Source organism: Penaeus chinensis, chromosome 2, assembly GCF_019202785.1.
Source record: "Penaeus chinensis breed Huanghai No. 1 chromosome 2, ASM1920278v2, whole genome shotgun sequence".
Taxonomy (NCBI): Eukaryota; Metazoa; Arthropoda; class Malacostraca; order Decapoda; family Penaeidae; genus Penaeus; species Penaeus chinensis.
The window spans coordinates 6,585,724-6,598,223 of NC_061820.1; the positions used below are offsets into that span (position 1 = coordinate 6,585,724).

The 12,500-nt window shown below is 44.6% G+C and overlaps 1 protein-coding gene across 1 annotated transcript; it reads right to left on the reverse strand.

The window, feature by feature from the left end:
* Positions 1 to 1,835: 1,835 nt before the first annotated feature.
* LOC125031434 lies at positions 1,836 to 4,075 on the reverse strand. The gene is made up of 6 exons (XM_047622172.1): positions 3,998 to 4,075; positions 3,657 to 3,739; positions 3,255 to 3,396; positions 2,873 to 2,955; positions 2,411 to 2,608; positions 1,836 to 2,221 (listed from the first exon to the last, which is right to left on the reverse strand). Exons 2-6 carry the CDS (start codon positions 3,729 to 3,731, stop codon positions 2,177 to 2,179), a joined length of 543 nt encoding a protein of 180 aa, XP_047478128.1. The 5' UTR covers positions 3,732 to 3,739; positions 3,998 to 4,075; the 3' UTR covers positions 1,836 to 2,176.
* Positions 4,076 to 12,500: the final 8,425 nt, after the last annotated feature.

Consider the following 12,500-nt stretch of genomic DNA (forward strand, 5'->3'; position numbering starts at 1 on the left):
TTTCACCATTCATATATGTTTATTGTCATGAGGGTCTCATCTCCTCAATATGTTTGTTCATAAAGATATAGGCATAGATAAAGATATAAATATAAGATATTTATGTGTGCTTGCGTGCGTGTGTGTGTGTGTGTGTATGTAGACGCATACACACAAACACAGATATATATATATATATATATATATATATATTTCAAGGAATAAATAGATATATATATTTCAAGGAATAAATAGATATATATATTTCAAGGAATAAATAAATAAATATATATTTCAAGGAATATATATATATATAAATATATGTGTGTGTGCGTGTGTGTGATCATGTTTTCAGTTTACTCTCTTCATAAGAATATTTGTCAAGATTACGGCAACCTATGAGGCAACGTTAACAATTTGTGCTTTCTCACCGAGGGATCGTGCAAGGTCTATATTAGGGATCGTGGTCACGTGATCGGCAAAAGCAGCTGCGGAGAGTCCCCTATTTTGATACCCTTTCCCCTCCATTTTAAATTATCTAATATTTCCTCAAGGCAAGCTGTAAACAGTTATGATGAGATGGTTTCGAGTTTGGTGGTCAGTGTTCTACCTTCGTATAAACACATTACATTTTACAGTAGATTTTGCCTACCCCTTGTTCTTTTATTTTTAATAGTTTCTAATACAGCTATTATTTGTATCGAATGTCTTTTCGTAAACCGACGCATGCCAAGCCTTATTTGGCTTGTTATGTATATGTGGTCTATTGAGAATGCCCTGTTCAAGCTTGCCTCTAGGCTGGTTAGAATCTAGCGTGTCGGAGATGCTTGCTGTGATAACTTTTGTGAATAGATAACTGATAAGAGGCTTATGGGTCGGTAATTCTTTAGAACTTTTGTATTTCCTTTTGTGCATCAAAATAATTGTTGCATTTTTCCAAGCGTTCGGATTTTGCCGTTGACATGGTATTTGTTTTAAAAAATTGGCTAGTTTCACTGCTGCAATATCTCATGTATCTATTATAAGGTTTACACCAATACCGTCTTCTGGTGTTTTCCCTCTCTCAATGCCTTTAAGAGCCCTGTTTATTCCCAGACAGACAGACACAAATGGAGAGAAAACAAAATCTTAAGTGGAACGTCACTTAAATATGTACATATCATGAACTTAAAGCCATTTCAGTTACTGGAAAAGGATAAATGCCATAGTTTTCGGGCTAGATTAGTATCGTACTCACACAAGTGTATGATAAAATGCTACATAATGGTATTAACAAAAATTGAAAAAAAAGGTTATTTCTTTCTTCATAGATAATTCAATGTAGACGCCAGTGATTTATCGTCGTGGTTATTATGCAAAACGTGGTAATTCATGTTGGTTTAAACACAACCATCATGTTTACTTAGCTTTTTTTAACTATATCTGTGGAGAGAAAAAGAGCTATAGTACTGGTATCTTTATCATATTGAATTATACCAAAGAGGAAACTGAGCTGTAGCTGTATATTCAGTGTAGGAGCTGTTGCATCAGACATTCTTCCACATCTGAGAATCGTCTGTTTTTGTTTTCCTTCTCGGGATGACAAGGGCTAGTAATGTTGCCAACGTTTTAGATGGCAGATCGCTTAATCCAGATAGCTTTTTCCAGAAGTTATTAAAGGTTTTATTTACTATGATGTTGAAAGTACATTCAAAAGTTGCGCAACCTTTCCACGAGTATATATTTTTTTCCAATCTTTGTATGTCTATATATTTGCTTACATGGTTTTACAAATATTATTATGAATAAGTATCGATGAGCTACGTGTTATTAACATTGCTCCATTAAAAGGTAACTCACTAAAAAGGAAATAGGCATGCATTTGGCGTGTTTATTTGTTAAATATTGACAAAACACTGATGACAAGTAGCAAACGTTTCAGCAGTATTTGCTAAACCATGTAACAGATGCATAGTACTAGTAGGGATGAGATGGTTCTTAAATATATTATCCTAGTAATTGAACTGAAGGATAAAATCATTCATTAATAGATAATTGTATATCTTTGGATTTACAGATAAGTCTAATTTTTTTACAAAATATATGAGAATCTCCAAATTTAATATGAGATCAAGCTTAAAAATCAAGTTTCACATCCTTTTCTTGGCGATGCTCGTCCACGTAGTCCAGGATTCCGCGTTCTGAGCTGTTTTTTCCTTTAAGCCTTCAGTGTCTTGAAGTTATTCTTTAAAGGTTCATTTATCTGAAAATAACCATATCTTGAATTAATTCTTCTAAATGTTTATAATTTAGCAATGCAAGCATGAAAAACGGGTTTACGTTCCATTTGATAATCATCACACAGATAAGCATAAAGATGATGAATATCTCATACAAAATTAACCGAAATCAATGGAACTTTGTCTCCGGACGTATGGAAAAAACGACATACCTCCTTGTAGTAGGCTCGAACCACGAGGTTGAAGTAAGTCATGATGAAAATAATTCCTCCAAAGACGATAGCCACTACCAGAGCAATCGTGACGCTCAAAAACAGGAGTAACACTACCATGATTGCAGAAAACAGTGTCAACAAGACGATAGCAATCAACATCATCACCAGGTAGGGAACCATCAGACGTGGGTTATTCTGAAAAAATATATGTAATTGCATGTATTTTTTTGCACTATAGTTTTAAATATAGTTATATATAAATGCAGACAGATTGAAAGGTGTGTATGTGTACGCGGGCGCGTACGTGTTTTTGTAAATAACTTGATTGCTACAATGTGTTTTGCGAATAACTGTAATTACAATGTGTGCTCTGTACATAACTTGTTAAATAACTTTAAGATTACAATATGTTTCATATAAGACAGCTGGAATTCAGAACAAAACGAAATTAGCTATTACCTTTCTGATGCCATGCATGAGGAGGAAGCTAAAGATTATATGAAGAATCTCCATCACCAATCGAACTGATATTAGTACATTAACTGTAAAACATAACAATAAATTAAATTTCGTTTTTAAATAATACCGTCTATTAAACCATACTGTCAAGACGAATTGTTGTTTTTTCAATACTGAACATATGAAAATTTGGCTAATCGGAAATTGCTATTTCTAACCTGTAATACAAAATTGTCCTATTACACTGTTACTTTATGCATGTTAATCACATATTATTTCTTTTAACTACAATAAAGTTGTCTGAATGAACTAATATCAATATTCTTTTAATTTTGCGACAAACAACGGTATTAAACTACACCAACAATTTAAAGTTACTTACAAGTTTTATGAGCTACGTCAATACACTTTCTTGTTTGGTACTCATCACCTGGCAGCTTATTGCAGCGGGCATCCATCATATCATTGAAGTGCCCGTTGGACAAGTAGTAAATGGAGAGAACCAAGTCAAATATACAGTAAATCTGTGTAGGAAACGAGACAATGAATTAATGTATTCTCAGGCTCTAGGGATGGGAAAGGAATTTTAACCATAAGTCGCTAATATAAACAACAAACTTAGATCTTTCATTGAGAATATATATTGTATTTTCTAATGCTTTACTTTTGTGTCAGAATTAGAGGATTATCACACAAGAACATTGCATTTATAATATTGCTTTACCTCTTGGTGCAATTGCGTTTCACGTTACATAAATTTATATTAACACTCCAAAGTACTCACGACTGTAATGGAGGCTATGACGTAACCGGCTGTCCTCCTGCCGATCCCACAACACGCTGAAGGTTCCCATACCATCTTGAAGGCTATGGGAAGGGAAAATCATCGATCACTTATCAGCATTCGATATCAATACAAAAAATTCGATATTGTGACAAGGTTCACTGCCTTTGGCTATGCATGACCAGGTGCAGCGGGTGACCGTGAACGCAAAATATATTTTCGTTTTGTTTTCAAGTAACAATGCAACACATGATATTCACAAAAACATATGGACATTAACTCGAATTGCATAATAAAATCAACAAGGAAATTAACATGCATTTTGATTAGAACTCGGATACCTGAAGATGTTTCGGGTGTTTGCTAGTTGTAAGTCCCGCGACTGGTTCTCAACTGGACGCGGGGAAAGGATACCTTTACTTAAAAGGGCGAGCCTAAGCATACATGGCAACCCTTTTGGTCGACTCTTGATTATTTTATCCTTATTAATGTTGACGGTACTACCCCTACTTTTATTATCATTAAAGAATGTCATTAATCTTGATGTACTAGTAATCGATCTCACTGTACTGATACTAGTGAATATAAAGTAAAACAAAAAAATCGTATTATCCCCTTATGGCAAGATGACTTTCTTTTCCCATAGTTTACACAGTTTATAAATTCAATAGGTATGTATAGAAGTATATAATTGGTATTACAACAAGAAGATATTGAACACCACCAGAAGTAAACAGTATTTCAATAGCGTTTATTACTACAAAATACACTTAACGTTAGAGTATATTTCCAAGAGTTGCACCACTTTACGGGACGCCGACGGGAAACCCATCCACCACAGTTGCATCATTTAAGAAATTATCTCAATGAATGTTATACTCACTGCTTCATGTTCGCTCACATTCAAATTGCGTCATTTCATATGTTTCTTCGATATTTAGTTAGCTTTGTGCTTCGTCTGCTCAAGGGTTACCCTGATACTTACACTGAATTATTCATGATTTGCGTGTTGTAGCGCTCGTCTTCTGTGTTCCTGCATACACGCTATTTTCACTCTCATTTTGAGTTGAAATAAAAACAAATATCACTTGTGATAAGTGCCGGCCAAGATAATGATAATGTGTGTGTGTGCGTGCGCGAGTGCGCGAGTGCGTGCGTGCGTGTGTGCGTGCGTGCGTGCGTGTGTGAAGGAGATATAAATATTATTGACACTCCAGCGGAGTGTACATTTTTTTTTTTTTTTTTATCATTATATAAAAATGACTGATTTACATGTCAACATTAAGATTTCGAAATTTTAATTATTTCGTTCAGCTTGCTATTCTGTTGGATTGTAAGGTTCTATGGGACAGTGCTTATTCCTCGGGCAAACATTTATAATTTACGTTTGTAAACCTCTTCACGGCCTTAGTAACATACTAGATACATATTGAACAAATAAGTGCTCACAATTTTCTCTTACTTATTTTATAGTAGTTTATTTGCCAAAACAAATTTGTAGGATAGCATGAGGTTGCGCCCACCAAGCAACGAAACTAGGAAGAAAATGAAAGCCGAATGTACGGCTCAAGGTCAAGGGCAACGAATCCCTTGGTGATGTATGTTAATGCTCGGGCGATCAAATAATTATTACAAGCAATGGCTACCGTTAAAGTTCTCTCTATAGTTTATTTTGAAGGAAAGAGCGCAGAATTATCCTAAAACGTCACTCAACCTCAAACTCTATCCTGTAGATGAGCAAGCTCTATCAGCAAACGCTGCCTCTCCCATGCTTTAACTGCGCACATGTACCAGTGCCGTTGTTGAGTATGCGATGCGTTACCTCAAGATGATACACACTGCTCAATAACCACATGAATAGTTCAGGCAATTTTTGGTTTTTACGTGATAAATAATGAATTTACGACCCTAATTTTTTTTTTTTTTTTAATTAAAACATTGTGTTTGCGTGTGTGTGTGTGTGTGTGTGTGTGTGTGTGTGTGTGTGTGTGTGTGTGTGTGCGTGCGTGCGCGTGTGCGTGTGTGTGAGTATGGGTGTGCGTGCGTGCGTACGTGCGTGCGTGCGTGCGTACGTGCGTGCGTGCGTGCGTGTGTGTGTGTGTGTGTGTGTGTGTGTGTGTGTGTATTATATATATGAATATATATATACAATTTGTATAATATATATATATATATATATATAAATATATATATATATATGCAGTATATATATGTGTGTGTGTGTGTGTGTGAGAGAGCGCAAGAGAGAGAGAGAGAGAGAAAAAAACACGCACACATACATTATGATACATTAGGATGAAAATGAAACACTGACCATTACGTCTACTACACACAATTTTCAACAATAAAGAGTTCCCAAACAACACTGAGAGCTGGGATTGAACTGAACTACAAGCTCTCCTGTGTATGAGAGAGACGTGGGAAGGGTGGAGGAGATGCTCGCTTGGTGAGGGACGCAGTCAGGAATGTATCCTGGACGAATGCAGTGTTGCCAGAGCGTATAATTTTTTTGAAGATTTACTGATATTTTTACCTATTGTCTGAATTTAAGGAATTGTTGTATTTTTATTATTTTTAACTCTGTCGGTGTCTGATGTACTTCAGACTTTTACAGTTATTATCATCCCACTATCCCTCTATCACCATCATTCTGCAATGCCCTGACAAGATGTCATCCCCCCACCATAGTTCACGGGCACGGCAAAGGTCGCGGGCTCGCACCACGCAGCCGGCCGGGGGCCGCCGGGGTAACCATTCCCCGTGCCGCCCCGCTTCTCGGTCGGTTTGTGGCACTGCCCTTCACACAGGCGACCGCTCCCGTCTAGACATCCGGAATGGTTTCCGAGTACCGCCCCCCCCCCCCCTCACTGAGGTGAAACAACCTTTGGATGGTTGCTTCAGAGGGATGAAAGGAACCAGCTGGCAAAAGGACAAAACCCCCCTTCCCTCACTGAGGTGAAACAGCCTTTGGATGGCAGCTTCAGAGGGAAAGGGGAAACACTTTGAAAAGACACAGGTCCTTTCCTTCCTCACTGAGGTGAAACAACCTTTGGGTGGTTGCTTCAGAGGAATGTAAGGAACTGCCTGGCAAGAACGCAAAACCTCCCTTCCCTCACTGAGGTGAAACAGCCTTTGGGTGGCTGTTTTAGAGGGAAGGGTGAACTACTTTGAAAAGACTCAGGTCCTTTCCTTCCTCACTGAGGTGAAACAACCTTTGGGTGGTTGCTTCTGAGGGATGAAAGGAACCAGCTGGCAAAAGTGCAAAACCTCCCTTCCCTCACTGAGGTGAGGCAGCCTTTGGATGACTGTCTCAGAGGGAAGGAGGAATCCCTTTGAAAAGACACAGGTCCTTTCCTTCCCCACTGAGGTGAAACAACCTTTGCGTGGTTGCTTCAGGGGAACGAAAGGAAGTGCCTGACAAGAACGCAAAACCTCCCTTCCCTCACTGAGGTGAAACAGCCTTTGGGTGGCTGTTTTAGAGGGAAGGGGGAACTACTTTGAAAAGACACAGGTCCTTTCCTTCTTCACTGAGGTGAAACAACCTTTGGGTGGTTGCTTCAGAGGGATGAAAGGAACTGCCCGGTAAAAGTGCAAGACTCCTCTTCCCTCACTGCGGTGAAGCAACCTTTGGGTGACTGCCTCAGAGGGCTGAGCAAAAGGGCTCCAAACAATGATGTCTCGTAGGTGGAAGGGCATCCCCTCTGGTCTCTCCCCAGGGGTTTACACCTACCCACGCGTTTGCCGTGCGTGGCAGCCTTGTGCGCTGTGGAGACGGGAGTCCTGGAGGTTGAGCGATGCCGTGAACGAGTACGCCCTGTGGCTAGCAACACGCCTCTTTGGTCCTCTATTCCAGCAAGACAGGCGGCCTGATCCCGGCCCGGTCACGGTCAATCGGCTGGTCTCCCCCGGGAGGCTAGGGTCAAGCAGTCATGCCGCCATTGGCACTCACAATGGTCCGTGAGTGCCGTCACAATGGCTATTGGCTGCGTATATCCTCTCATCACTCCTGTTGCTGTTAGACACTGGTTCTGACACTCAGCTTCCCCTTGTTGGACTCCGTGGTGGGTGGGGGCGTGAGAGGATGAAGCACTTACCAATTCATGGAAAAAATAATCAAACACCCCCCACAGACTGACAAAAATGTTGATGAACCGCGCAAAGCCCAGACCACGGTAGTCACCATGAAGGCATATGTGCCTTCCGGTGGCAAAAGAAAGCCCCATGCACAGGATGACACTGTCACCCTTGCTGCTAAGGTGGACAAGACCGAAGCCAATGGGTTTGTCCACCGAATAGTCAAAGATCTTGACTCGCGAGCTGGCCTCTCCAGGCCAACAGCTAAGCCAGGGAGGCCCCTGAGTTCACTGACGGCCTCCCCGATTGAGAGGGGAGAGCAGGCTGAACCTCCAAAAACAAGCCCGAAAGCCGAAAGGGCGGGCCGAAGCGTCCGAGGCCGGAGACCGACTCTGATGAAGAGTCGGGACCCCCTAAACGCTTCGCCTAGTTCAAAGTGCCAGCTAAACCCGAAGGCTTCGACAATGCCTACCAACTGGTCAGGGCATTGGAGTTGCAACGGAAAATCCGGTTGTCGATCCGGGTCGCCCGAGATCAGGGCATGATCATAATGCCCAAAGATCAAGCTACCTTGAATTTCCTCCGGGAAACGAAGGAGCTAACCGATGGGAGGAAAGTGAGTCTTCCCCACTAAGTCCCGAGGAAAAGAGAACCAAGATGGTGCTACTTGGCTTCTCAGTCTCGTACGATGTGGAGCTGATCGCTTCACACCCACAGGTCGTGCAGGCTTCCCGAATGTCGAAGGGGAAGACCCCAACCAGGCAAGTCCTGGTGACCATGAAAGGTGCCCCAACCACTACCCTTGATCTGGGTAACTGGGGCACCTACAACCTTCGAACATATGTGCCAGAACCACTTCGGTGTTTCAAGTGCCAGAAATATGGTCACCACCAGGCTAACTGTACAGCCAAGCCTAAATGTGGTGTCTGTAGCAAGGCACACAACGCAGAGCTATGCCTCAAGGCATACAAAGAGGAAAAGAGGGACACAACAGCCAAATGTCCCAACTGTGCCAAGAAGCATCATGCCTGGAGCCTGACTTGCTCTGTCAGGGAAAAGGCGGCCCTCAGGCGACAAGAGGTTGCTCAAAACCGACCAGACTTTGTTCCTGCCCCACCAGGCACCCATGTCTGGGGAAGGAATAAAAGCGAAAAGGCCTCCCGACCTCCTAAGAGGAAGGAAGCCGCCCCCCAGCCGACACCGGATGTCTCCAACAAAAAGGAGTTTCCGACAATGCCAAAGGTACAGAAAAAGAAACTAAAAAAAAAAGTTTCTAAGAGCACCACAAAAACCTCCCCAACAGATGATCATCTCCTCTTTGACGAGGACGATATGACTCTCCTGTTAACTGCTGTTGTCACAGCAGTAGCAGCAGCCCTGGGGAGGTCGAGTGAGGAGGCCGAGAAGGCAGTTTCGGTCGCCATGACGGCAATGACCCAGACTGTCGCAGCCCTGAAGGGAAGAAAGCTGGCTAGAGCAAAACCAGCCTCACCCTCACCCCAGGACAAGACTCCCCTCCCCACTCCAAACCAGGCCATGCCTTCACAGGCAGAGCCAAAACAGGCTGAACCTGTGCAGCCAGAGCCAGATCACGCTGACCTTGCCCAGGCAAGGCCAGCAAGGCAAAGCCTGAGAGAAATGCCGAACCAACCAAAGTCAGAGCTACCAAAGGCTCTCCACCCCCCAGTGGACCCAAGGATAGCCTGACAACAGACGAGGAGCCCTCAACCAGCGAGGACCTCGCAATGGAGTTGTCAGACTCCGACGATGTTTCTGATGTAACTATCACTGAGTAACATCATGACACACCATCTAAGCATCCTACAGTGGAACATCAAAAGCTTCTCTGCAAAGAACGCTTTTCTCCAAGCAGTAGTGCGATCAAGGAACATTGACATTGTCATGCTCCAGGAGACATTAACAGTGGACACTGTTCGCTTCTCAGGGTACCATGCCTTCACACTGCCACGAACACCTGGCAAGAGAGGCTTGATCACCCTTGTGAGAGCAACAATCCCCTGCTCCGCAATAGCCGATGCATCGCACTGTGGAGACGATGTTGAATCCCTTGCCGTCGAGGTTCACCTGGCCGGGGGGGCCCTCAAACTGTACAATGTGTACAGCCGGCCATGCTGTAGAAGCTTAGACATCAGCCAGGTCTGTGCTTCTGCTGCACACGACCGAGTGATCATAGGGGGAGACTTCAATGCACACCACCCCATCCTGGCTCCCTGCCGGGCACCGGATGCGGCCGGCTATCACATAGCCGACATGCTAGAGACATTCCCTGAGATCGCTCTCCTCAACCCACAAGAGCCAACGCACGTCAGAGGAGGGGTCCTAGACCTCACCCTGGCCACTGCGATTCTAGTGGGGAGGATTGGCTGGTGTGTCGATGAGACCGTCACAAGTGACCATTACGGCACTATAACTACCCTCATGGATGCTGGCCCAGCCGAAATCCTAAAACCGAATCAAAGATGGAAAACAGACAAGGCCAACTGGCAGGCGTTTCAAAACGCCTTGGCCCTCTGTCTGAGATGCAACGATCCCCCACAAAGCGAAAATGTGGAAGTGCTCGAAGCTAGCCTGCTAAACGCCATTAATGAAGCAGCCTCACTGATCATACCCAAAACTCGGCCTGGGACCAGAAGTCACAAAGACGCCTGGTACTTCAATGACGAGATCAGGGAGGTCAACCACAGGGTGAACATGTGCCGAAAACTATTCCGAAGGCAAAGAACCCCTGACAACTTATCCCTCCTAAGGGAAGCTGTCACGGATGCCAAGGAAACTGCCAACAGAGTCAGGCAGGAAAAGTGGCTGGAATGGTGTGAGTCCTTCGACCACCAAACCAAACCACCATTTCAGAGCTGTGGCAACGGGTCAAGTGAGCTACCAGCCGCTCAGCCCCGAGGTGCACCCATCACGACCCCCAAGCAGAGGCTAACAGACTGGCGCACGCTCAGATCAGAGAAAGGGCAGCCGAACCCGATAACTCAGACGTTATCTTTTCTCTGAGGGAACTAAGGAAAGCCTATAAAACCAGTTCCAACACAGCCCCGGGCTCTGATGGGATCTCGTACCCCATTATCTCCCACCTAGGACTAGCAGGTGAGCGTGCACTCTTGCAACTCATCAACAAGTCCTGGGAAACTTCCACTCTACCCCAGAGTTGGAAGAGGGCTACCATAGTTCCCGTCCCAAAACCAAAGGAGCCGGGGAAGTACCGCCCCATCTCCCTGCTCAGCTGCCTGGCCAAGACGGCTGAGAGGATGGTACTAAACCGGCTTCAATGGAAAACGGGACCCCCGCACGAACACCTTCACGGGTTTACAAGGGGCATGGGCACAGCACACAGCATAGCTACGCTCTTAAGCACAATCAGCAAGGGCCCAGCTGTGGTGGTATTCCTTGACCTGGAGAAGGCTTTTGAACTGGCAAGTCCGCTTGCCATTCAGGAAAGCCTGATCCAGAAGGGAATCAGAGGAAAGCTTTTGGCTTGGATAGGTGACTACTTCAGGAACAGGACTGCCAATGTCAAATTCCAGGGTAACCTATCGCAGCACATGCCGCTCGAAAATGGAACGCCACAGGGTGGGGTTCTCAGTCCAGCCCTATTCAACACTTTAATGTCCTGCATCCTCAACATAAACCTCCCAGTGGGGTGCCAGATCATCTCGTATGCAGACGATCTCGCTATCACCTCCACTGGACCACGCAGCCAGAATAAAGCCCAGCGTTGTCTGGACCTCATGTCAAAGGAGTGTTGTAGGACAGGACTAAAGATCTCTGCAGCCAAATCCAAAGCTATGGCTCTGAGACAGAGAGTTCGAGGCACAAGACTATTAGAATGGGTCAAGGACTACCTATACCTTGGGGTAAGGATAGACCGGACCCTCTCCTTCCATAAGGAGGTCCAGTACCTGGTTGACCGAACCAAAGCAAGACTGTCCGTCACGAGAGCAATGACTGGGAGACGCATAGGGGCCAGACACAAAGTACTAAGATCATTCTATGTACATGCTGTCCGGCGCATTGTGGACTATGCCTCAGTCGCTCTAATTGCTGCAAAGAAAAAGCACACAGACAAATTAGAAACAGTCCAAAATGAAGCGGCCAGGATCATTCTGGGTGCCCCGAGGTGGACGAAGGTCCGCAACCTCCTGATGGAGGCAAACCTTCTCCCCCTGGACTCACGAATCGATCTAACGGCAACACAATTCCTGTCAAAGGTCATCCAGGCTCCCAGGAACACAAGCCTAAGACAAAAATTAGTCAGATGCCTCGAACAAGACAACGAGCTCGTTGCAAACAACTCCTGGCTGTCTCATACAGACAGGGTGTTGATACGCCATCAGCTCAAAGAACAGCTTCTTGCTAAGGGCATGGACTCCCCCCACCCCGACTTTGCCGAAGCCCCGCCGTGGGCACTGAGCCTGATAGAGTTCAACATAATGAGCCTGTCAATGAAAAAGAGCCTATACCCCATGCCTAGCCTAAAAGCAGAAGCCCACAGGGTCATTGCAACCATCACTCCTCCGGGTAGTAGAACATACTACACGGATGGATCGGTCGATCCCTTGAGCCACACTGCAGGCGCCGGCTTTGCAGCTAGGGATGCCACGCGATCCATGAGGGTAACAGACATCGCCTCCTCGCTACAGGCAGAGGCAGTTGCAATCATGGGAGCCCTAGGCCACGCGTCCCTAAGGGAAGGACACGTGGTCATACACACAGACTCCAGGGCAGCCATTGACTGTTTTCAGC